The sequence below is a fragment of the Ctenocephalides felis genome, unplaced genomic scaffold (assembly GCF_003426905.1).
Source record: "Ctenocephalides felis isolate EL2017-DRISC unplaced genomic scaffold, ASM342690v1 CF-g0.4_SCAFFOLD_01886, whole genome shotgun sequence".
Classification (NCBI taxonomy): Eukaryota; Metazoa; Arthropoda; class Insecta; order Siphonaptera; family Pulicidae; genus Ctenocephalides; species Ctenocephalides felis.
In genome coordinates, this window is record NW_020538040.1 from 6971975 (window position 1) to 6996245 (window position 24271).

Genomic DNA, 24271 nt, shown 5'->3' on the forward strand with positions numbered 1-24271 from the left:
TACACCCAGTGGAAGATATTCTAGATCCTTCCCCCACAAAGTAATGCCTAATAGCGGTTTCCGTGGAGACCAGAGGCAAAGACAAAGCGGAGGTTTTAGACGGTATTATACCAGGGCGGTATTGAGTCCGACATACCCAGACAAAAGACCTAGTTTGAGACCTAGTTCAGTTTTCAGTTTCCGACGTTGCTAGGCAATGATTTAGACAGAAATTAAGTTAAGGACACTGCCGTTGTGAGGAGAGAGCTTAAACGTGAAATCTGGCTGGCAAGATCGTAAATTATGATTTCTCATATCGTTGCTAGGTCACATATTTTACGGCATGCACTAATCAGGAAATCTGGACAAGACATAAATCTAGGACATAGATTTTAATAAATATAAAGACAAATCAATCAACCGAATTATACGATTTCATTCGATTCAAATGACTCATTCGACTTCAATTTCAATTCAATTTCAATTTTGATCTAAAATATGGAGAATAAATGAAAAAAGAGCTCTACTGACGAGCAAACTTTTAAAATTTTGATCTAGAAGCAATTTTGATATAAATCAAAAAAGGACACTACTGATGAGCAAACTTTAATTTTAGTCTAAAAAATGGAAAAAAGGAACTCTACTATGACAAGTAGAATAATTTTGATATAAATAAAAAAAGGGACTTCAATCTTGATCTAGAAGATGAAGGAGACTCTACTGGTAAGAGAATCAAATTCTAAAATAGAAGATGAAAAAGAAACTCTACCGTCAAAAAAACTTTATTTTTGATTTAGAAGATGAAAAAAAGGACTCTACGAACAAGAAAACTTCAATTTTGATCTAGAAGATGAAAAAAAGAAATTCTACTGACTAGCAAACATTAATTTAGATCTAGAAGATGGAAAAGGGACTCTACTGACGAGCAAACTTAATTTTGATCTAGAAGGTGGCAAAAGGGATTCTACTGCGAGCAAATTAAATTGCAAACTATATGCTGAAAAAAACTCTACCGACCACGAGCAAACTTTAATTTTATTTTTAGAAAATAAAATAGGACTCTACCGACGAGAAAATTAAAGCATGATCTAAGAAATAAAAAAAGAAAATTTATCAATAAATAAATAGAACTGCAAACTAGAAGATTAAAAAATTTTACTGGGCAGCAAATTATGATCTTGATCTAGAAGATCAAAAAAATGGATTCTACTGATAACCAAATAAAATATAAACCTAGAAAATTAAATGAACTTACTGACGAGCAATCTTAATTTCTACTAGAAAAGAGCAAAATAAATTGAAAACTAGAAAATGAAAAAGAAACTACAGGCGAGCAAACTTTAATTTTGGTCTAAAAAATAAAAAAGGACTCTACTGACGAGCAACTTTAATTTTAATCTAGAAGATGAAAACGGGCTCTACTGACAAGCAAACTTTAATTTTGACCAAAAAGTCAAAATTTGATCTAGAAATGAAATGAAAGGTAAATTTTAATTCAACTTAAAGGATGTAAAAGGTACTCTCCTGACGAGCAAATTGAATGAAAATCTAGTATATGATTCAACAAATTTTGAGTCAGCACATCACTATTATAAGCTTATTTCATTCAATAATATAGTTTCAACCAACGGCACTACTTTAAATTATTTTGGATGTACGATTTCAAAATTATAATTTATGGACCAATGTTATGGCAAAGCTATGTTATGAAGAACTTTCCATACTGAATATTGTCAAAAGTCTTGCGGTTGCTGTGCAGTCAGGCGCATTTCTCAGGTTGTCAGATAGTAAAACTAAACATAGAAACCGCACAAATGTCAAAAAACGATGCTAGATAACAGGGTGTTTCTGACTCAGCTTCATAACATACGAGTGACATTGCAGTTTGTGTGTAAAACACTTGAATGCACAGCAAACACATGATATTTTGACAGTATTCAGTATTATTCAGTAGCATAATGTATGCAAGTTAGAGCGTGATGTTCACGCCAAAATCAAAGCATGTCATATATTGATATAAAAAACAAAGATATCAAATCAAAAATCAACACAAAATTAAATCAATCAAAACACTACACAACATCAATCAAACTATAAAAATATTGTAAATACAAATACAAATTGCAGTTAATTTAAAATAAACACATAATATTACAACTAAAGTGTTTTACTACAAATTGGTCCTTCAAAAATCAAATCGAACAAACAAGGGTGTTTCTGACCCAGCTTCAAAACATACGAGTGACATTGCAGTTTCTGTGTAAACTGCCTGAATGAACAGCAATAACATGATGTTTTGACAGTATTCAGTATATCAATCATTAATAGTGCTACATATTTAATCGCAGTACTATAAACAGTACATCAGTTTAAAACATAATTTCACCCTTACCCTCTTCGATAAGCTATCAGGCCCAGTCGAATGCCTCTTATTACTATACAGATCTTCATCCGTACAAAACAGTCCTCCCAAGGCGTCGTCTCCAAATTGTGGCGGCGTATCCCCCGATCCTCCTGCTCCGTTCGCCCCTAAAGCCTGGAGGCACTGGAACGGAGGCAGTGGCGTCCACGGCGACTGATCCGGGGGCGAAACTCCCGTCGCAGCGGAGCAGGGCGAAGCAGAGGCTGCTCCACCTCGTTCTCGCACCGAAGGCAGAGGAGAGTAGCTCGTTTGGGAAAGGCGACGGTTCGATATATTGTGAGTCGCTAAACCTGCAGAGTGAATAAAATGGATTATCTATATATATAACTAGTTGGTTTGGTATTTTGCCTTGAGGCAAGTTACATGAACTTCCCGATATGTGTAATTAATCGACTTAATCAATAAAACATAAATTAATTTATGAGTGATTATAAGTATTCCGAGTGGATTTATTACACATAATTAAAAACGAACAAACACTTTGACTCGGAGTATTTTCTAAAAGCAAATTTTCAAAAATCAATAATTTCAATTAATCAATAATTATAATTGAACCAGTTTCGGTAGGACTTTTAATGGTTTATTATGTTCAAGACCAAATACACTATCTTTATACCAACTAAATCGTCTAATTTTATTTTTAACAAACGTCAAAAAATCTACTCATTTTCTCAAACTTTGATGATTTTTTAAAATTAAACTACTTGTCGTAAGGCCGTAATAATACAGTAAGTTCTATAAGACCGTGATATATATCGCCAAAAAAAGTTCCATGAAAATCGGCATAAAATTTTTTTTCAACAGTTAATTACAAGAAAACGGCTCGGTAGATTTTCACCTAAAACTAATCAGTATCATTCCCAACTAATATCTTTCGAACAGTTTTTGATTTTTTAAAATCGGTTCGGTAGTATGAGCCTAAATGTGGACGAAAGGTTTAACACTTTTTCCCAAATTACAAAGAAACGGCTCGGCCGATCGTCGCACAAAACTGAGAAACAATAATCCTCATGGAGATACATTAAATGCTTTTTAAATTTTTGAAATCGGTCCAGCCGTTTTCCAGAAAACGTCGATTTACGGCAAAAAATCTGTTCACATACACGCACACACACACATACACACAGACGCATACTTTTCCTTTAAATTTGGTCTCATTCGATTCAGAATGGCTTAAAACGTCGAGAAAACATAAAATTAGCAATTCGGATTTTTTTATGAAAACATAAACTTCTCCTTCGGGAAGTTAAAAAGGATCGCTTAAGTTAGAACACTTATAACTCACGAACGGCTGAACCGATTTAGATGAAAATTGGCAGGGAGGTAGTTTAGAACCAGGAGAAACATATGTGATACTTTTTGTCCTGGTTTTTCATTTCCAATTCAAAATTAATTATTTATAAACTATCCATTTAGTTTATGACATTTACTTTCAATTGTCTTCAATTCAATTCGGTGTTTTTGTTTTGATACAAATATATTAACATGCATTTTTAACTCCCGAAGGAGAAGTTTATGTTTTCATCAAAAAATCCGATTCGCTAATTTTATGTTTCCTCGACCCTTCAAGCCATTCTGAATCGAATGAGACCAAATTTGGAAAAAGTATGTGTGTGTGTGCGTGTATGTGAACAGTTTTTTTGCCGTAAATCGACGTTTTCTCGAAAACGGCTGGGCCGATTTCAAAAATTTAAAAGTCATTCGATGTATCTCGACGAGGACTATCGTTTGTCAGTTTTGTGGGACGATCGGCCGAGACGTTTCTTTATAAATAGTAGAAAAGTGAAAAATTTTTCGTTTACGTTTTAGCCCGCAATTCTGAACCCATTAAGAAAATTCAAAAGCCGTTCAAAAGATATTGATTGGGAATCGTGCTGATTAGTTTTTGGTAAAGATCGGCCGGGCCGTTTTCTTGTAATAGAGTGTTAAAAAAAATTTATTCGACGATTTTTGTTATTATTTTTTTGACGGTAGATACTATAGTCTTCTAGATCATACTAAAATATTACGGCCCTACGACAAATGGTTTAACTTTGAAAATTCGTCAAAGTTTGCAAAAATTCGTATCGTTTTTTTGGCATTTGTCAAAATTAGACCTTTCATAGACGTTTTCTCAAAACGCCTGAACCGATTTCAGAAATTTAACAACCACTTGATGTATTTCGATGAGGACTATCGTTTGTCAGTTTTGTGCGACTTATAGTTACTCCGCCTATAGGGTAAAAAGGTCTAGATAACAAATTTTTGAAAGACAGCAAAAAAGCACATTTTTACAATGATGAAGTAGCTGGTAGTTTTACTGAAAGTAGTCAGATAAGTATTCGTTTGAAATGTGTCATTTGTTGTGATAAAATTGGTTTGATTTTCATAATAAAATTTATATTTGCTCAAACTCAAATTGGACCTTTGTACCTTGCCCTGCTCTACGTATATTCTTTTTATTAAATTCACTTTAATTCATAATATGTTACTTAAAACTTTTCAAAAAGCAGGTCAAAGCAGATATATCTAATTCATTTTCTATCTCTCCTCGCAGAAATTTGAAAAATTTGTATAAGCTCAGTAGTATTATCTACAATTATACACAAAATTCAAAATCCAAAAAGAATCTGAAAAACTTGAAACGTAATAAGTAAGTCGAAAGACCAAAAAAAACTTGGATTGGATTATACCATGATTTCTATAGAAAGTGTATAAAACTTCCAGTTTGATTGTATTGACAGAATATAGACGAACTAATGGGATTTACTGTTTTTATAATACCTTATTGTATATAGCATTCAAACAACACATCCTTATACACTTAAGGGGGTCTTCCTATGTGATGGGTTGAAAAAATCGATTTTTTTTTCATAAATTGCTCCCTTAACATGTCTAGAATACGGTAGTAAACCGATTTTAGAAAATTCGAAGTCGTTTTAAAGATACAGCAGGTAAAAGAAAGAGCGGTTCTTAATAGTTTTCAACGGACTTGAAACAAACGCGTTTTTCTCAAAACTGTGTTTTTCAAACTTTCCTCCATTGTATCTTAGAAACGGCTGGACCGAATTACTTGAAATTTACAGGGCACACTCAATATATTTAAACGCATGCAATGAACTATTAATTTTCAAAACTTCGATTTTTTTTTAGCAAAAAACAAAAAAAAACGCCTAATTTGCAACTTTTATTTCAAATGTCTATCAAAAATCCAATTTTTTTATATTCATTTGATTATAGGTTATTGCGTGCTTTTAAGCTTTAAACAAATTAAAACGCCCTTTAATTTTTTGCTCCAGATAAGCCGATCAGCCGGAATCGTGGAGGAAGTGGGAGCTCTTTTTTTTAGGCGGGGGTGTTCAGAGCGCTGTAACTCTAGTTTGACTGAATATTTTAGCTGAAACTTTGTATTTATACTGTCCAAATATGTGTTAATAAATGATAAAAAACCTGAAGCTCTAAATATTTACTGGTCGTAGAAAAAAAATCCTAAAATATCCCTAAAAAACAGGCCGTCACATAGGAAGACCCCCTTATAGTATTAATATTTTTGATTCTCTAGAAATTGTTTAGAATATACAATACTTAGCAAAACAACGTTTGCCGGGTCAGCTAGTTAATAATAAGTAAAATTATTCTATTTTATCCTACCAGTGTTAGCAGCCGACGCCAGTTCCAGCAAAAACATCGCGTTTTGTTTTATCATCTCGTGCAATTCTGTTCCGGAGCAGACGACTGGTGAAAGGGCGTGTCTGGCATACAATTTGCGATCGGCCATTTGGAGATCGGCACCTGGGGTAATGGAATTTTGAATTTAAACAAAAAAGACGTATCACAAATTTTTTTGTAAGTTTAGTAATAATCGTACTGTTGTTGTCAGTGGTTCTTGTTTTGTATGCAGGATGCAACATGTCTGTTCCAGATGCATTTGTGTTCGAAGTCGATTCTGGTAAGGAGGCAATGTAGAGGTATCGTTCGCGACAGGAATCGCACAGGAGGTACCAGGAACTGCCTTCTGGAATAAAAAATAAGAACTTGTTAACATTTTTAATTTTGCAATTTTTTTGATATTGCTCAATGCAGCAAAAACACAGTTGTATTATTACTGGCTGTATCTGCATCCACGTGAAATTTGTCAAATAAAATTGAATTTTTATTATAATTGCCATTTTTTCCAGCTTTTTTTATTTTAGTGTCATTAAAAATTGTCTCTATATACTATAAATGGTGTACGATTTATTTCTTGGTCTAATACAACGCTTTTGTTAAATTCCCATAACCCGTAGGGTAAGTTATTGCAATGATCCAAAAATCGAAATTGAAAACTTTTGCATTTCTTTACGATTTGAATGGATCAAAAAACATTTGATTCATAAATAGATTAATATGGTTTTCATTTCTAGTTTTACAAAATTTTAAACATTGCCTAATGTAGCAAGAATACAGATTTGTATTATTATTAGCTTAATCTGGCGTTCGCGTAAAATCCAGCAGTTTTTTTTTTAATTTTTATTTTAATTACCATTTAATTCCAGTTTTTTCATTAGCTCCATTGAAATGTTTATTAAAAATATTTTACTATAATGTTTATTATTAAATATCATATATGTGTTGTACGGTTTCTTGAGCTAATCAATAGCACTTTTCTCATTTGACGTTTTTTTAATTATAACTAATAATGAAAAAATAAAATTTAAAAAATGAAAAATACACAAATACTAGATAGATATTATTTTAAGAAAAAGACAACTAGCAGTTCTAATGTAAATCTAAATATTGAATAAAAATGAACTTAAATATTAAATTACACAAACGAAAAAACAACATATTGTGAAGATAAAATGCAAAAATGAATTCGTTCGTCAGTAGAGTTCTTTTTTAATAATGAAAAATGTCTGATTTTTTTGTTTAGTAAAGTTTTTTTTAAAAAAGTCTGAATTTGCATGTCAGTAGACTTGTTTTTTTCTTAAAAAATATCTAAATTTGCTCGTTGGTAGAGTTCTTTTTTAAAAAAAGCCTGTAGGGTTCTTTTCATCTAAATGTTAGAATTTCCTTGTCAGTAGAATTCTTTTATTTTCTTATAAATGCTTGAATTTGCTTTTCAGTAGTTATTTTTTTGTAGATGTCAGATTTTGCTCGTCAGTAGAGTTCTTTTTTTTCTAAAAATGACAGATTTTGCTTGTCAGTAGAGTTCTTTTTTTTTTCTAAAAATGCCAGAATTTGCTTGTCAGTAGAGACCCTTTTTCTCTAAAGAGTCTAAATTTGCTCGCCTGTAAAGTTCTTTATTTTAAAAATATATCTGAATTTGCTCGTCAGTAGAGTTCAATTTTTTAAAAAAAAATTAATGCCTAAATTTGCTCGTTAGTAGAGTTCCTTTTTTATAATAAAAAATATCTGAATTTGCTCGTTAGTAAAGTCCTTTTTTCTCTAAAAAAAATCTGAATTTGCTCGCCTGTACAGCTCTTTATTTTAAAACTATATCTGAATTTGCTCGTCAGTAGAATTTCTTTTTTATGATAAAAATATCTGTATTTGCTCGTCAGTAGAATTCTTATTTTATAATAATAAATATCTGAATTCGCTCGTCAGCTCGAGTTTTTTATTTTTAAAAAACGTTTAAAGTTGCTCGTCAGTAGAGTTTTTCTTTTCTAAAAATGTTTGAATTTGCTCATCAGTAGAGTTTATTAGAATGCCCGAATGTTCTTTTTTCGTTTGCTCGTCAGTAGAGTTGTTTTCTTTTGTCAGTAGAGTCTCTTTGCTCTTTACATTTCTCACTAATATTTTTGCCCAGTTCTAATTTATTTTGCGTCAGTAGAGTCCCTTTTCTCAAAATCTTTATTTACTAGTCATTATAGTCCAAGCATTTTTACTAATGTTTTGCTCATCAGTAGAGTCTTTTTTCATTTTGTTAGATCAAAAAAATTTTAATTTTTAGCATGTAATTTAATATACTCCTCAGTATACTTCCTTTTTTCATATTCTAGATCAAAATTAAGCAATACTTCTGCTGCAGTAATATTTTAGTAGCATTTGGCATTCTAACTGTTCAGGTCGATAGTACCTTTTATCAGTAAATCGATATCATTGTGATTTCCGTACCAAAATAAAGTTTAATTTACAAGTTCTGCAAGACATACAGTTTACGAATTTATTGGAAAACACTTCCAGAATTAATACAAAATGATTGGCAATACAAAAATTATTGGCAATTATAGTAAAAATGGTAAAAAACTTCTCTCTTAAATTCGACACGGACAAAGAACCAAGTACAGCTACTATAACATAAATTCAATATTATACAAAAAGATCTTTTTTTCAAAATATAATATCTTTTATTTTACCTGTACCCCCGTCTCCGCAATTGCCTGCCCATCCTCTGCAATAGTGTCCTGCCGAATTGTAACCGCGTCCATCTGCCGGTCTGGTGCAACCAGGATGTTCGGCTCGCATGTGCCTGGTTATCGACATTCCTGGAGCAAGCAGGGCCTCCGATTTAGGAGGACATAGCTCGCAAGTCGGCTTGGGGAAACCGGTGCGGAAGTCGACTGTTGCGTCATCTGGAAAAGAAACATAAGTGTAAGTTCCACTTCATCTTAAGGAAAATTAACAAAACTTCAGTATATCAAAAGCGTGGTAATTATGAATAATAAAACCGGTAAATTCACATCTAAGAAGTGTTGTCCAATTAATAAAGATGTCGAACATCCTTAGCATTAATAAAAAATTCTTAAGTCTTAAGCAAAGTAGGTGAAAGCGTGGTTTTACTACTAATATTTCTAATTATTATCTTACCTATTGGTGATGTCTTCTTAAAGAACTTTCTCAATTTGGCGCTTTTTCCTGAGGTGGATTTCATCTCCTTGGCCAATCTGGCGCGTTCGTTGTTAAACCGATTAGAATCCTTAGCTGCTGCTGCAGCAGAGCTGTTATTGCTAGAATTGTTGTAACCGCTGTTGACGTAGGACGCCTGCGCCTTTTGCGTGTTCGGAGGCGACATAGAAGGCATTGCAGGCCTAGAAATAGAAGGTTATAAATTAGATTGGCAAACTAAGTAAGTGCAAAATTTGTGCTAGTAAAATATGACAAAATAATTTGATTAAATGTTTTGTCTATAAGGAGAATTCATTTTTAAAAAAAAAAATCTTCATTTACTAGTCAGTATAGTCCAATCCTTTCGAGTTCAAGTTAACTTATATTTTTATGTTTATAACTAGATGACCCGACAGACGTTGTCCTGTACCCATGTCTGCAATTTTATAATATGAAATAATAATTTTTACCGTTTACCTAAAAATAATAATTATTGTTTTTTAAATTACTCTTCACGCCAAAATGATTAAACATTTATAATATGAGCTATGTTAAATGTAGAACTGCTTTAAATAAAATTATGTGTTTCAATTCCCACACTATATTGGAATTGATGTATTTTAAAAGGTATAACATAACCATAACCACAACATAACACTGGTACTTCATGTTGGATTGAATCAATTTAATTTTTTATTATTTAAGATATCTAAAATTGCATCTTAAACTTCTCCTAATCGATATGGTAAGGGGCGAATTGTATGTATTCATCTTTACTTTCTCATTTGTTGTTATAAAGTGAAATTTTTACGAATTTTAAAAATATTGTGCAAAGATTAGTGTAAGATGCAAAGAATAATAATCAATATTAATCTTAATATTGAAAAAAAAAACTATATTAAATATTTAATATCCGAATCTAGTATTGGCGCCCCCTAAGGCGTGCGCTCGTATTTTTCGCATGCAAGGCATTAAAGGTAGAACCGGCCCTGATTAATACTTAATTTCATATCTTAAGTGAATTAATTTTTCATATCCTGTTTATATGTGTATCATTCAATCTGCCATGCACATACTGTATCTTATATTATTTTAATTTCTGGCACATCTCAGCTGCTTTTTGGCAATAATAATGTAGACATTTCATTTTTCTTATTCATAATCATAAATTTATTATACATATTCTAATATGTTTTTGATTCATAATTAAATTTAAATTTTTGGCAGATGCTAGTTTTCATTTGTTTTCAATACAAACAATGACACGTCGTTTTTTGCATTTTTTTCATTTATTTCTACAATATTGCACATACATACCAGTACTTTATAATCACATACATCCTAGAAAATTTCCTTAACAAACTTCAGAAAGATTAATCAAAATCCGAAAAATCATTTAGAAGGAGTATACAGTGAGTGTTTGTAATATAATATGAACTTTATATAATAGCAATAAAGCTCAAATTGATTCTACGTTTTAGTTAGAAAACGTTTGTATGAGAAAAAGAAAAGGGCTGTTTTTAGGGTTTTTATTCGATTTTTTCTCGCCGTAAGAACCATCCTTGGACTTCAACGAACATTTTAAAAAAAGAATTGGCCAAATTGGTCCAGGCGTTGTTGAGTTATGCGCTTACCAACACATTTTGCGATTCATTTTTATATATAAGATATATATTTTATTTTTTATTAACATTTATAAAATAGTTAATAACTTACCTGGTAATACTGGGACTCTCAAGTACTCTGAATTCGGTCATGTAATTCTTACTGAGCTGCTCCCAAAGTAAAACAATGGATCTGAGTGCCGGTGGTAAAACTGACACCATTTCTGGTAAACTTGATAATTTATTTGAAGCAGATGTGCCTGCCACTTCTTCTTTGATAACCTGCAAATGGAAAAAAAATCTTGAAAAACATATTTAGAAAACAAAATAATTTAATAAAAAATATACATAGCCACGCACTGATTTACAACATCCACAATAGTTTCTATATTCAATAAATATTTTGTTAAACAATTTCTTATAATTATAAACTTTTAGCTATGGCACCGTGCCTTAAGGCAAATTACTGGAACTTCCCGTATCGTAATGAAATATTCGAGATTTTTTAAACGTTTTCAAATATATTATTACAAATACTGTAACTTTCATTATTTCTGCTATCTTTGTTATATCCGAGCAAATCAAATGTAAATTATAAATAAATCAATTTATCTCCAGAACATTAACAATCGTCATTTCATTTTGAATTCAATTTCAAAAAAATAGTTGCCTCTAATTTACACAAAATTAAAAAAGTGCTCCCGCTTAGTCACAGTCTCAACGCATTTGCAAATAATTCTGTGCGACATTTTCACTTATACTGTGCTTAGCTTGGCGGCATTTTCACATTTTTCAATAGTGTTCACAAAATTGAAAAAGCGCTCCTGTAAAGTCATAATCTAAATGCACTTGCAAAACATTTGTACCCGGTTGACGCTTAGACTGTGCTTAGTCCGGGTAATTTTTAGAATTTTTAACCCGAAATTGCATTTCTTTTATTTTATATAAATTTGGAAAAGTGCTCCAAACAGAAACAGTCTAAACGCACTTGCGAAAACTTTTGCACCAAGTTGTCACATATAATTAGACTGTGCTAAGTCTGGGTGATTTTTTGGATTTTTACTAAAAATTATATTGAATTATATTAAATTAAAAATTGTCACTTAGATTGTGCTTAGTATGGATAACTCTTAAAATTTTTAACTCTAAATAAATTACATTTATATAAGAAACAATCTAAACGCACTTGCGAAAACATTTGAATCAAGATGTCGCTTAGACTGTACTTAGCCTGGGTAGTTTTTGTAGCTTTTAACCCGAAAATACATTTCTGTAATTAACATAAAATTAGGAAAGTGCTGTTTCTTCATAATTTATAGAATGTTACAATTAATAATCGAATAATTTTCGATATTAAAAAAAAATTGAAAACTAAACAAAAAAATTAAAATAACTAGTGGTGTATGGCATCGTGCCTTAAGGCAAATTGCTGGAACTTCCCGTACCAAATTATTTAATTTTGATAATCCAAATTAATTTCGATATTCAAAAAATAAATAAGTAAATAAATTCTTTCCCCAGATTGTTATGTCAATACAAGCAGAAAGTTTTTTTGAATCATTCAAATTGGAAACTCCGTTCTAACAAAAACTCGATTTTCTGCACTCTTTGCTCCGTATGTCCGTAACGGCTAGATCTGCCTTTGCCAAAAACTAATCAGCACATCTCCTTATCAAGAGGAATCGAATGTTTTTTGAACCATTCAAATCGGTTGATCCGTGCGCCCGAAATCGTGGACAAAAAATGCGGACAAAAAATGCTGACATACAAAACAAACACACACACATACACATCTATTTTTTCTGAGGTATGCCAGTAAAATGTTCAGAAGTCTTCAAAACGTCGAGAAATGTAAAAAATTTCAATTCCGATTTTCGGCCCATTACAATAACTCACCCTACGGAAAGTTAAAAAATAGTTGCCTTGCCATTCACATTTTTCAATAGTTTTCACAAAATTCGAAAAGTGCTCCAGTACAGAAACGGTCTAAACGCACTTGGGTAAGCATTTGTACCAGAGTGGCGCTTAGACTGTGCTTAGCCTGGGTGATTTTTTGAATTTTTCAATCCAAAATTACAAAAATATTTTATGGAAAATAAAAAAGATGTAATAATTTTATCCTCAAAAGCAATTGTTTTGTCAATACAAGCAGAAAGTTTTTTAGATCATTCAAATCGGACGCTTAGTTCACTCGAAAATTGCCATTTTTTGCACATTTAGCTCTGTAATAAAATATTAGGTTGTCAAATATCTCCCTTCCGCTTTTTTGCTCTTGGTTTATAATACAAAAAGGCGGAAGGGAGATATTTGACAACCTAATATAAAGCAAAATAAGTTAAGTTATGTATAACTAAATCATAAGTAAATAAATTAGTGAAACAAATAAGTCAACAAGAGTTTCATTATAAACCCAATTTTATATTTATGGGAAATGTCCTACCATTAAAAATTCCTCACCCCACTTACCTCTCCATTATTCTGACCATAGCATTAGCCTGCTGCGGATTACTATTCTTCCTAGATCCCCTATTGCTCCTATTAGCAGCCGCATTGGCGGCGCTCCTCGTCAACGCATCTAAAGCACCAGGCTGAATCTGACTGAGTCCATAATATCCCGCTCCTGCTCCTGCTCCGCCGCCTATGGTCACCTCTGCGGCGCTATGGCGCTGCCGAGCGCGTTCCTCCTTCGTCAGCTGTCTTGCCTGAGCCGAATTCGGTGTTGCCTGATTGGGCGAAGGATAACCGGGCGTCTGATTTGCGAACTGAAGCGGCCGAATTGGCACCAGAGCGCCCTCTTTGGGAAGAGAGGGATGGAATTTGAGGAAAGAGGCGCAGGCCATGGCGTCGTGGACGATACCTGGGATAGAAGATTGATTTAGTGATGAATTAGTGGTGTATGGCATCGTGCCTTAAGGCAAATTGATAAGAGTTAAATATTCGAGGGAAAAAATCAGTAAATCAAATCAAATCAATGAAAATTGATCAATGATTTACAACAATTGTTTTATACATTTTCAAATAGATAATTATAATCACTATATATTTTATCGTTCATAAAATACATATAGACGATCTGATCGCTCAAAGCACTTGAGAAAGTTTACATTAGCAAAAGGTGCCGAATAAATCCATCTGAGGATATATTTATTATGATTAGAATCCTGATTTGAACCCGCATTTGAAATATAGGGTATGCCATCTTACATTTTTCATTTTCATTTTTTTTCAACCGTCAGCCGAGGCTTTTTTTTTCATCCAATTATTATAATCATTATTAACTGAATTAATTTCATCATTAACTGAAAGAATTGTACTTTCAAATAAAAAAAAAAATTTGAAAAAATATACATTAGTTTTCCAAAAAAAAATATTTGGCGGACCCTATATATACATTTCCAATCTGTATTGTAAATTTAAAATTCATATTTGAAGTACAAACTTCCCAGTAGAAATGTATCGTGGCCACAGGGGTAAGAAAACGTGGTGCAATTTTCAAATCTTGTTTTTAGATGAAACGGACAATATTTGTTTTCAAAATTATGTAAAATTTCATTTTTTTGGAAGGCCTGTTTATATGGTTTATTACAAATAATAAACATGTTTCCCATCTGATGTACAATTCTAATTTTATATTTACACGAATTATACATAATTTTTAAATGTGGTGCAAAATGGAAGCTTTTTGTGGACAACCAAGATTTGTTTCTTCAGTATTATCGAACTTGGGAAGAATACATGGTATTTATAAGGGTCTTAAAAGTAAATTAACTTTAAATAATCAATTAGCATCAAAAATATGATTAAAGATTTTAAAAGTCAATATTAAAATCAATATGGGCTCCATTGATAAACATATTAAAATCTTATTCAAAACTAATTATAAGCTCAATACTGAAAACCAATATAAGATTAATATAAATGAACAATATTTAACCCAAATCCAAAAATATTATTTAACCCACAATTAAAAATATTATTTAATTTATATAGAAAAACAGTATTTAACTCATTGATAATATCTTAGCTAATACATACAGCCAATTATTGATCAGCTCGATCGTAATTAAGAGTTTGATATAAATTTTATATATAATAAATTCAATGTAATTTGTGAATATTATATTAAGATAAATATTATTAACTTCCGTAGGGTAAGTTATAGTAATGAAAATCGAAAATGAAAATTTTTGCATTTCTCGACGTTTTGACGGTTTCTGGACATTTTGGCATACCTCAGAAAAAATGGATGTGGGTGTGTATGTGTGCGTGTGTGTGGAGATATGAGCTGATTAGTTTTTGGCAAAGGCAGGTCCAGCCATTACGGAGATACGGAGTGCCGAATATACAAATCGAGTTTTTGAGAGAACGGAGTATCGGATCTGAATGATCTAAAAAACATTCAATTTGTAATGATTGGGAGAAGAGGTGATTACTTTTTGTCAAAGACAGGTCCCGCCATTTCGAAGATACAGAGCTAAATGTGCAAAAAATGGTAGTTTTTGAGTGAACTAAGCGTTCGAATTAAATGATCTAAAAAACTTTCTGCTTGTATTGACAAAACAATTGCTTTTGAGGATAAAAATTATTACATCTTTTTTTATTTTCCATAGAATATTTTTGTAATTTTGGATTAATCAAACAATTTCCCAGGCACAGTCTAAGCGCTATTCTGGTACAAATGTTTAGCCAAGTGCGTTTAGACTGTTTATATACCGGAGCACTTTTTCAATTTTGTGCAAATTAGGCAACTATTTTTTTTTTATATTGAATTCGAAATGGAATGACGATTGTTAATGTTCTGGAGATAAATTGATATATTTATGATTTACATATAATTTGCTCAGATATTACAAGATAGCAAAAATAATGAAAGTTACAGTATTTGTAATGATATATTTGAAAACGTTTAAAATTTCTCGAATATTTCATTACGTTATGGGAAGTTTCAGCAATTTGCCTTAAGGCACGATGCCATACACCACTAGTTTTTACTTTTCTTCAAATCACTTTTAATTTTCATTACGAATATAATAATTTGTTTACATTGGCAAAAACTAGATAAAATTTACTAAAATCCAGTAAAAACTGTTATACACACTTGGATATTAAAATTTTGATTAATTCATAGTTAACATGTTGACTTTCGTATTTTGATAATTAGCAATAACGTATGGATTAATAATATTTTTTACTTCTTTAAAATAACTTTAAATTTTCATTTCGGGCATTAGAATTTGTTTATATTAGCAAAAACTAGATAAAATTTACTAAAATCTACTACACGCACACACACACATACATCTATTTTCTCTAAGGTATGCCAAAATATTCAGAAACCTTTGAAACGTAAAGAGATATACAAATTTCCATTTCCGATTTTTTTGCGATTACTATAACTTGCCCTACGGAAAGTTAATAACATTATATTTCCTCATATTACAATTATCCCTTACCCTCGTGCCACAAAAAGGCTGCGAACATCGCCCTCAAACTCTCAGCCACCGAAGGCGACATGGCCTCCTTCACCGGTTTACTGCCATCGATTTGTGCCTGATTTTCAGTATTAAATTTCCAATTGATGGGTCCTCCAGGAGCACGACTGAAAGTTGTCGATGTGTTAAATGCTGCTGCTGCAGCATCTGAAAAGGCATTGCCGCAGGCTGCCGAAGCTGATGATACGTTGAAGTCGCCTCTGGGGCTGATGGATCTCTTGCCGCGCGATTTGGGCGATGATTGTCTGTGGTGGTTTCTTGAGGCTTTTGGGGACATCGGACCATCCTGGGAAAAGAAATATAATAATGTTATGTGATGTGCAAAATGCCCTAATTAGCATTATGCTGGGTCGATAAAGCCAGGTAGAATAGTAAGAATCACTTGTTAAACCTTAATGAAGATAATTAGTATAATTCTACTGACCATGCTGATACTGATTATGCATACTGATTATGCTGACATTTTTTATATAGAATGGAAGTCTACTAACTAGCAATTTCTGACATTTTGATAAGAAAAAAGATCTCTACTGACGTGAAAAAAACTCTAGCAAATTCTTTTTTTCTATATTTTATTTATAAGTGTCCAGTTAAGTACATTTAGTAAATTTGGAGAATTTATAATTATTTATTATTACATTATTTTTCCAATCCTTTTAATATTAACAGTATTTTAATGATAATGATCTAATCTTAACTGCTCACTTATAAATAATTTCTTATAAATTATGACTAATTTATTTCAATCTTTATGAGGAAAATTGTTGAATTAAATCCAGTGGCCTTCTTGAATAGTTCTAGGTTAATAAGGAGTTTGCTAGTGAATTTGGGTGACTGATGAGCTTGTTTCTATATTTGTGTGCTGTTTTTGTAATTACATCTTTTGTGGTAGATGTGTTCTTGCCCTAAGATAATTTTCAAAAATTTGTATAGCTAATTCTGGCATTTTTTTCTAAAAAAAGACTCCTTGAAGAGCAATTTCTGTCAATTTTAGAAGAAGAAAAAAGAACTTTACTGACGAGCAAATTCTGACATTCTTAGGAAAAAAAGAACTCTACTGACGAGTAAATTCTGACAATTTTAAAAGAAAATGGAACTCTACTGACGGCCAAATACTTTCATTTTTGAAAGAAAATAAGAACTCTACTGACAAGCATATCCTGACTTTTTTTAAAAGAAAAAAGGAACTCTGCTGACGTACAAATTATGGGATCTTTAGACGAAGAAAAAATAACTCTACTGACAAGAAATTACTGAAATTTTAAGATGAAATAAGAACTCTACTGACGAGCAAGTTCTGATATTTTTAGAACAATAAAGAACTCTACTGGTGAGCAAATTTTGTTATTATTCTAAAATAAGGAATTCTACAGACGAGCAAATTCTGGCCTTTTTAGGAGAAAGAAGAACTCTACTGACGAGCAAATTTTGATATTAAAAATGACTCTACTGACTAAGAAATTCTGATATTAAAAAGAACTTTACTGACTTGCAAATTCTGGTTTTTAAGAAGAAAAAAACGAACTCTACTGACGAGCAAGTGATGTCATTTTTAGAAGAAGAATAAAAGACGAGCAAATACTGGCATTTATAGGAGAAAACAAAACTAACTAACTAACATGTTCTAACATTTTTAGAAGAAAAAAGAAACTCTACTGACTAGCAAAGTCTAACATTTTCAAAAAAAAACTCTACTGATGAGCAAATACTGATTTTTTTCTAGAGATAAAAGAAACTTTACTGACGAACACATTTTTTGACAAATTTTGACATTGTTAGAAATAAGGCTACTGATGAGCAAATTCTGACATTTTTTAAAAAAAGGAACTCTACTGACTAGTAAGTTCTGTCATTTTCACTAAAAAAAATAACTCTGCTGACATTTTTAGAAAAAAGAAAGAACTCTACTGATGATGAACAAATTCTAACACTTTTTAAAAGAAAAGGAACTCTACCGACGAGCACATTCTAACATTTTAGGACGAAAAAAGAAGTCTACTGACGAACAAATACTGACTTTTTTTCAAAAAAATATTTCAGCTGGCTCTACGACTCTAGTAAACTGTGACATCTTTGAAAAAAAATAAGTCTACTGATAAGCAAAATAAAAATAAATCAATTAACAAGAGAAAAAATAACAAAAATTGACAAGAGAAAAACATTATATAAAATGAAACGACTATACTGACTTTAGTATTTTGATAATTAGCAGATTATATATTTAGAACACTTTTTTGACTTTTCTTCAAATAACTTTAAATTTTCATTTCGAACATTATAAATTGTTTATAAAAACTAAGTAAAATTTACAAAAATCTCGTAAAAACAACTATATTCACTTGGATATTAAAATTTTGTATAATTCTTAGTTGAAATGCGGACTTCCATAATAATGTATGGATTTATAATATTTTTTACTTTTTTAAAATAACTTTTAATTATAATTTCGAGCATATTGTTTCATATTTTCATAATAAAATAATCGTATTTTCACGTTATTGACACAAATTTGTTGTTTTCACGTTATTGACACAAATATACGTATGCTCACTTTATCACAAATTAAGGCAAGTCAATCAATAAATTGACTTATACTTCGACTCGAATCTTAAAGACAGATTTTCTTTTAGCACTTTAAATCGCAGTTGAATTATAAACGTATGTTGTAATAAAATTATTTGTTGAAATAAAATTTACGTAATCACAAATTTGTACTTACTGCTCCAATCGAAAAATGACTCCTTATGGCAGTATTTGCAGAAACGACATCAGAATTTTCAGGAGATGTCTGGGTACCAGTCTGTGCCAACTTTCTAGGACTATCCATCAAATCCTAACAAAAGGTAAAATAATATAAAAAAGCTGTCAAAATTAACTTAAAAATAACAATAATTCTTCCAAAACAATTTAGTAACGTATACCTAAAAAATAAATTCAGGTATTGAAAACTAAACAACAGAGCTCAAAACCAAAAAGAAGTAAAACCAAAACTAGTGGTGTATGGCATCCTGTCTCAAGGCAAATTGCTGATACTTCCCGTGCCTTAAAGAAATATTCGAGAAATATTAAATGTTTTCGAATAGATTATTATGAATACTGTAACTCTAATTTCATATTTATATTTTATATCTTAAAATATAAGAGCTTATGAATTGGACGACGACGATCATTTAAATCGGATTTAAAATAAAGGACATTGTCTAACATTTATATGCATTACATAAACTGAATTGCCAAGTTAAAATTAATTATTTGAAGTATATAAGTAATGCTTCAAACTTAGGATTTAGAATTTCAGAAGAAAACTAGTGGGGTGCATGGCATTGTGCCTTAAGGCAAATTGCTGGAACTTCCCGTACCGTAACGACGAATATTAAATGTTTTCAAATAGATTATTAAAAATATTGCAATCAAGCAGGCTGGTTTTTGATTTGTAAAAAACAATCGGACATGTCATGTATATTTTTGATATCGAAATATTTTTACAGTTAATAAATTTATATTTTTTTATTATGATGGAAGTTTCTAATTAAATATATTACCATAATCAATACAACTCCCACATTGGTGACTCACGACGATGGAGATGAAGATAAAGGAGTTTTATTTTTCGAAGATTTAAGAAAAATTGATTTTGACGCAGCACCATAATCACTGGTCTTCAGTGACGACCTATAAGGTATGTCCAGTCCAATCCATCATAGTTAACGCACTTACTATCTGGATCAGACTTCCGAGGTTACTCATTTGGTATACCCAGACCTCAGTGTTTATTGCTGACAGAAAAAATAATTTGGAGCCTGAACTTTTCATTGGAATGCAATTCAACCTCTCTTTCTCTGTTAACTCAACAAATCGTCTTATAATGCTACCTCCCATTATCGGTGACAACGACGAATCAAAACAAAATTTGACATAATTTATTGGATTCCACAATTCTGGACTCTTATGTCAAACCAATGATCCTGATTTGGATAAAGAGCCAACTTCTTTCTCTGATCGGAACTCATCAGATACGAATGCAACGCTTGCAGAAATGGAAACTGTACCCATAAATTATGCATTCTAAACATTAAGTTATTCTGATATAACTAATACCCATTAGATCGAGAACATTATGCAGAATATGGAGTTGATGGCAGGTCAAATCACCACATACGGTGGATCTGCTGACGAAACATGGAAATTTGTAATTGACCAGTATTACAACACTGGTCTGCTATAATCTGCTTTCCCACCACATTTTTATAACGTGTTTCCCTGTTTTTTTTTTTTAAACTGTGAGATCAACACTGGGCAGGGAGTGTGTGGCGATATCAAGCAGGCTGGTTTTTAATTTGTAAAAACAATGGGACATGTCATGTATATTTTTGATATCGAAATATTTTTACAGTTAATAAATTTATATTTTTTTATTATGTTGGGAGTTTTCTAATTTTATATATTATCATAATCATTACTACTCCCACAGCAACACTGTCTAATATTTATAAGAATTATATAAACTAAATTGCAAAGTTGAAATTATTTGTTTAAAGTATATTAGAACTATAGTCAGAATTAAAAATTAAATCTGAATTATTTTCGATATACAAAATTTTTTTTTTTTGGAAAAAAAAGTTAAAACAGATTTTTTTTCCGAAATCATTTATTTTGTTAAGACAAGCAGAAAGTTCTTCGAATCATTTAATTCGGACGCTTAGTTCTCTTAAAAATTGCCATTTTTACACATTTTGCTCCGTATTTTCGAATGGCTGAGCCTGCCTTTGCCAAAAACTAATACTTCTCAAATTATTACTAATAGAATGTTTTTTAGATCATTCAAATCGGATGCTCCGTTCTTTCTAAAACTCGATTTCTATTTTCAGCACTCTTTGCTCTTTATCTCCGTAACTGCTGGACCTGGCTTTGCCAAAAACTAATCCGCACATCTCCCTATCAATAGGAATCGAATGTTTTTTGAACCATTTAAATCGGTTGATCCGTGCGCCCGAAAACGTGGACGAAAAATTGTATCCATACATACATACACACTCACACACACACACATCCATTTTTTCTGAGGTATGCCAAAATGTTCAGAAACCTTCAAAACGTCGAGAAATGTAAAAATTTTCAATTTCGATTTTCGGCCCATTACAATAACTTACCCTACGGGAATTTAAAAAATACTTTCGTTGAAAAATTAAAATGTAGTCGTTTATCTCGCGATCTTTTTCTTCTGGACATCAGAACATTTTTTGCCCTCTACTTTAAAATAGTAACATTTAAAAATAATTCACACACTTCACTTGTTTTTGAGAAAATGGTTAACAGGCCCTATCAATTCTGATTCTACTTCACAAAACTGATTTTTATAAAAAAAAATTGATTACCTCGCTTTTGCTGCTAGCAGGGCTGCAAGCAGCAGCAGGTTGCTGATTAGCCTGATTGTTTCCAGGTGGCATTGCAGCCTGTGACGTCACAGGACTGGGACTTTGTGACAAATCTCTTGTCAAAGAACTCACTAAGGCCGAAGTATCCGATAAAGTTGAACCTCTACGTTCCTGGGTGTGTTGAGTACCTGAAACTAATAAAAATAAATTGCAATAAAAAGATAATTATATATCGAATATATAATCTTATATAAAAATGGAGCTCTCGATCAAATGATTCGGTAAAACTCGAAAACGGCTAAACCGATTTGGCCAGTCTTAGTCTTGAAAATTCATGCTAATCAGTAGGTTGTCGGAAAGGTGAGATATTATTTCAAAATCGCATAGAAACTTTACATTTTTAATTTGAATTTTTTTGTAGAAGCGCAATTTAAATGAAACAATGGACGGTGACTAACACGTCAAATGTTAAACGTTTTTGACAGATGATGTTCAATTACGTTTAATAGGATGTTTTACGTGAATATTATTTAATTATGATTAAATTGTAGTAAGTAGTTTTGTTTGTAGTTTTATTTATATACAAAAACGTTAGTAAACGGGCCGCAAGTGCTACTAGAGACTCAAAATATCAACTTTTTTGAAATGTTAATATGAAAATGCACTTTTTGGCATATTTTTCTCAAACACGGTGTTCTGAAATATCTCATTTGTATAATTATATACTCATTGGTATTTATAAAACATTTTCTATGTTATTTTTTATTTATGTTATTTAAATTCAAAACCTAAACTTGGTATCGATCAAATGGATATTTTGTCGAATAACATTTTCCCAGTTATAATTTCCCAGAATTTATCGAAGAATAAATACTAATATATGGTGGTTCGGGAATAAAAAGGTCCAGCACCAATGTGTCAAAAATCAGTAAAGTTAAGCATTGTTTAACAACAATATTTGAAAGTAGAGGAAAAAAGATGTATAACCAGCTATAACCTTGATTCTTATAACTTTGCTATCAGGAGATAAACGGTAATCTTTGAAAATCCAAAATAAAAGTATTTTCTTCCCGTTGGTAGTTTTTGAGCATTAGTTAAAAATTTGAAAAAATACCTTTAAAATTAAAATATAGAGTAAAAGGTCTAGATAACAAATTTTTTGAAAGACAGCAATAAAGTACATTTCTACAATGATGAAGTAACTGGCAGTTTTACTGAACATAGTCAGATAATTGTTCGTTTGAAATGTGTTATTTGTTGTGATATAATTGCCCTGCTCTACATTACTTTTTCTTAAATTTACTTTAATTCATCGAATGTTACTTGAAACTTTTAAAAAAGCAGGTCAAAGAAGGAACACTTAATTCATTTTCTATATTCTCTCCTCGCAGAAATTTGAAAATTTTGTATAATCTCAGTAGTATTATTTACAATTATGCACAAAATCTAGAATCCAAAAAGAATCTGAAAAACTTGAAACGTAATCAATAAGTCGAAAGACCAAAAAAGACTTGGATAGATTATACTATGTTTTATATAGAAAGTGTATAAAACTTGCAGTTTGATTGTATTGACAAAATATAGACAAACTAATGGGGTTTATTGTTTTTATAATACCTTATTGTATATAGCATTCAACGACACATCCTTATACACTTAAAGTATTAATATTTTTGATTTTCTAGAAATTGTTTAGAATATACCTTACTTAGCAAAACAACATTTGCCGAGTCAGCTAGTATAAAATAAATAATTATATATCGATTTTTTATTATAAAAGACACGACCTAGAGGTGAAACTCCGATGCTTCTTGGTGAACTGCTACCAGCTGCATCCCTGTCTGCACGACCTAAGAGAAAAAAATATTAATTAAAAATTAGACGGGACAAAAACAATTATTTTATTTATTATTTAAAATTATTTATATATAAAATTTTTACCTGGTATGGTGACCGGACTGGAACTTCCACTAACATTTTTGCGCTTTTGTGGCTGCTGTTGACCATGATGGTCACTTTGGGATTGGTTACCATTGGAACCAATTGCTCTGACCAAATCACGTACCGATATACCACTTGATGTAGTGTTGGTATGGTGTTCTGATTTTTCGCTATCACTAAAAATAAAAATAAGTAGTTGAAAAGTGTAAATGACAAATTACCACAAATGGCTAATTGTAAGTAAATTTCACTGTTATTTCTTGTTCAATTTTGTTCGCGAAGTTTTTAAACGTTATATACAGAGTTGTAGACAATTTTATTATCTTTCTATCAATATATAACAACATATGTATTGTAGAACAAATTTTAGCAAAATAAACAAGAAACGAAAAAAGTGACCACCAATTGCTAATAACTTGTAACAAAATAATAAAATTTACACATTTTTCTTAATTAATATTGTTCGCAAAGTTTTAAAACGTGGTATACAGGGTTGTAGATAATTTTATTATCTTTTTAACGATATACAACAACATATATGTTGCAGAACTAATTTTTGCAACATAAACAAAACAATAGAAAAGTAACCACAATAGATAATAAATTCAGTTACTTGTAAGTAAAGTATAATTTTCGCATTTTTTTTCTAATCTAATTTTGTTCGCAAGG

The 24271-nt window shown here is 31.2% G+C and overlaps 1 protein-coding gene across 1 annotated transcript in view; it reads right to left on the minus strand.

Annotated features, from left to right (window-relative positions):
* Positions 1–24271, minus strand: part of LOC113378627 (E3 ubiquitin-protein ligase highwire-like) — a 107292-nt gene that overhangs the window by 60707 nt on the left and 22314 nt on the right. Inside the window, exons 14-25 of the mRNA XM_026619178.1 lie at positions 23603–23778; positions 23449–23511; positions 21662–21855; positions 19006–19119; positions 16248–16572; positions 13278–13651; positions 10907–11076; positions 9173–9393; positions 8722–8937; positions 6249–6395; positions 6032–6172; positions 2372–2691 (exon numbers count right to left, since the gene is read on the minus strand). Of these exons, the coding sequence (XP_026474963.1) occupies positions 2372–2691; positions 6032–6172; positions 6249–6395; positions 8722–8937; positions 9173–9393; positions 10907–11076; positions 13278–13651; positions 16248–16572; positions 19006–19119; positions 21662–21855; positions 23449–23511; positions 23603–23778 (2461 nt within the window). The remainder of the gene's footprint in view (positions 1–2371; positions 2692–6031; positions 6173–6248; positions 6396–8721; positions 8938–9172; positions 9394–10906; positions 11077–13277; positions 13652–16247; positions 16573–19005; positions 19120–21661; positions 21856–23448; positions 23512–23602; positions 23779–24271) is intronic.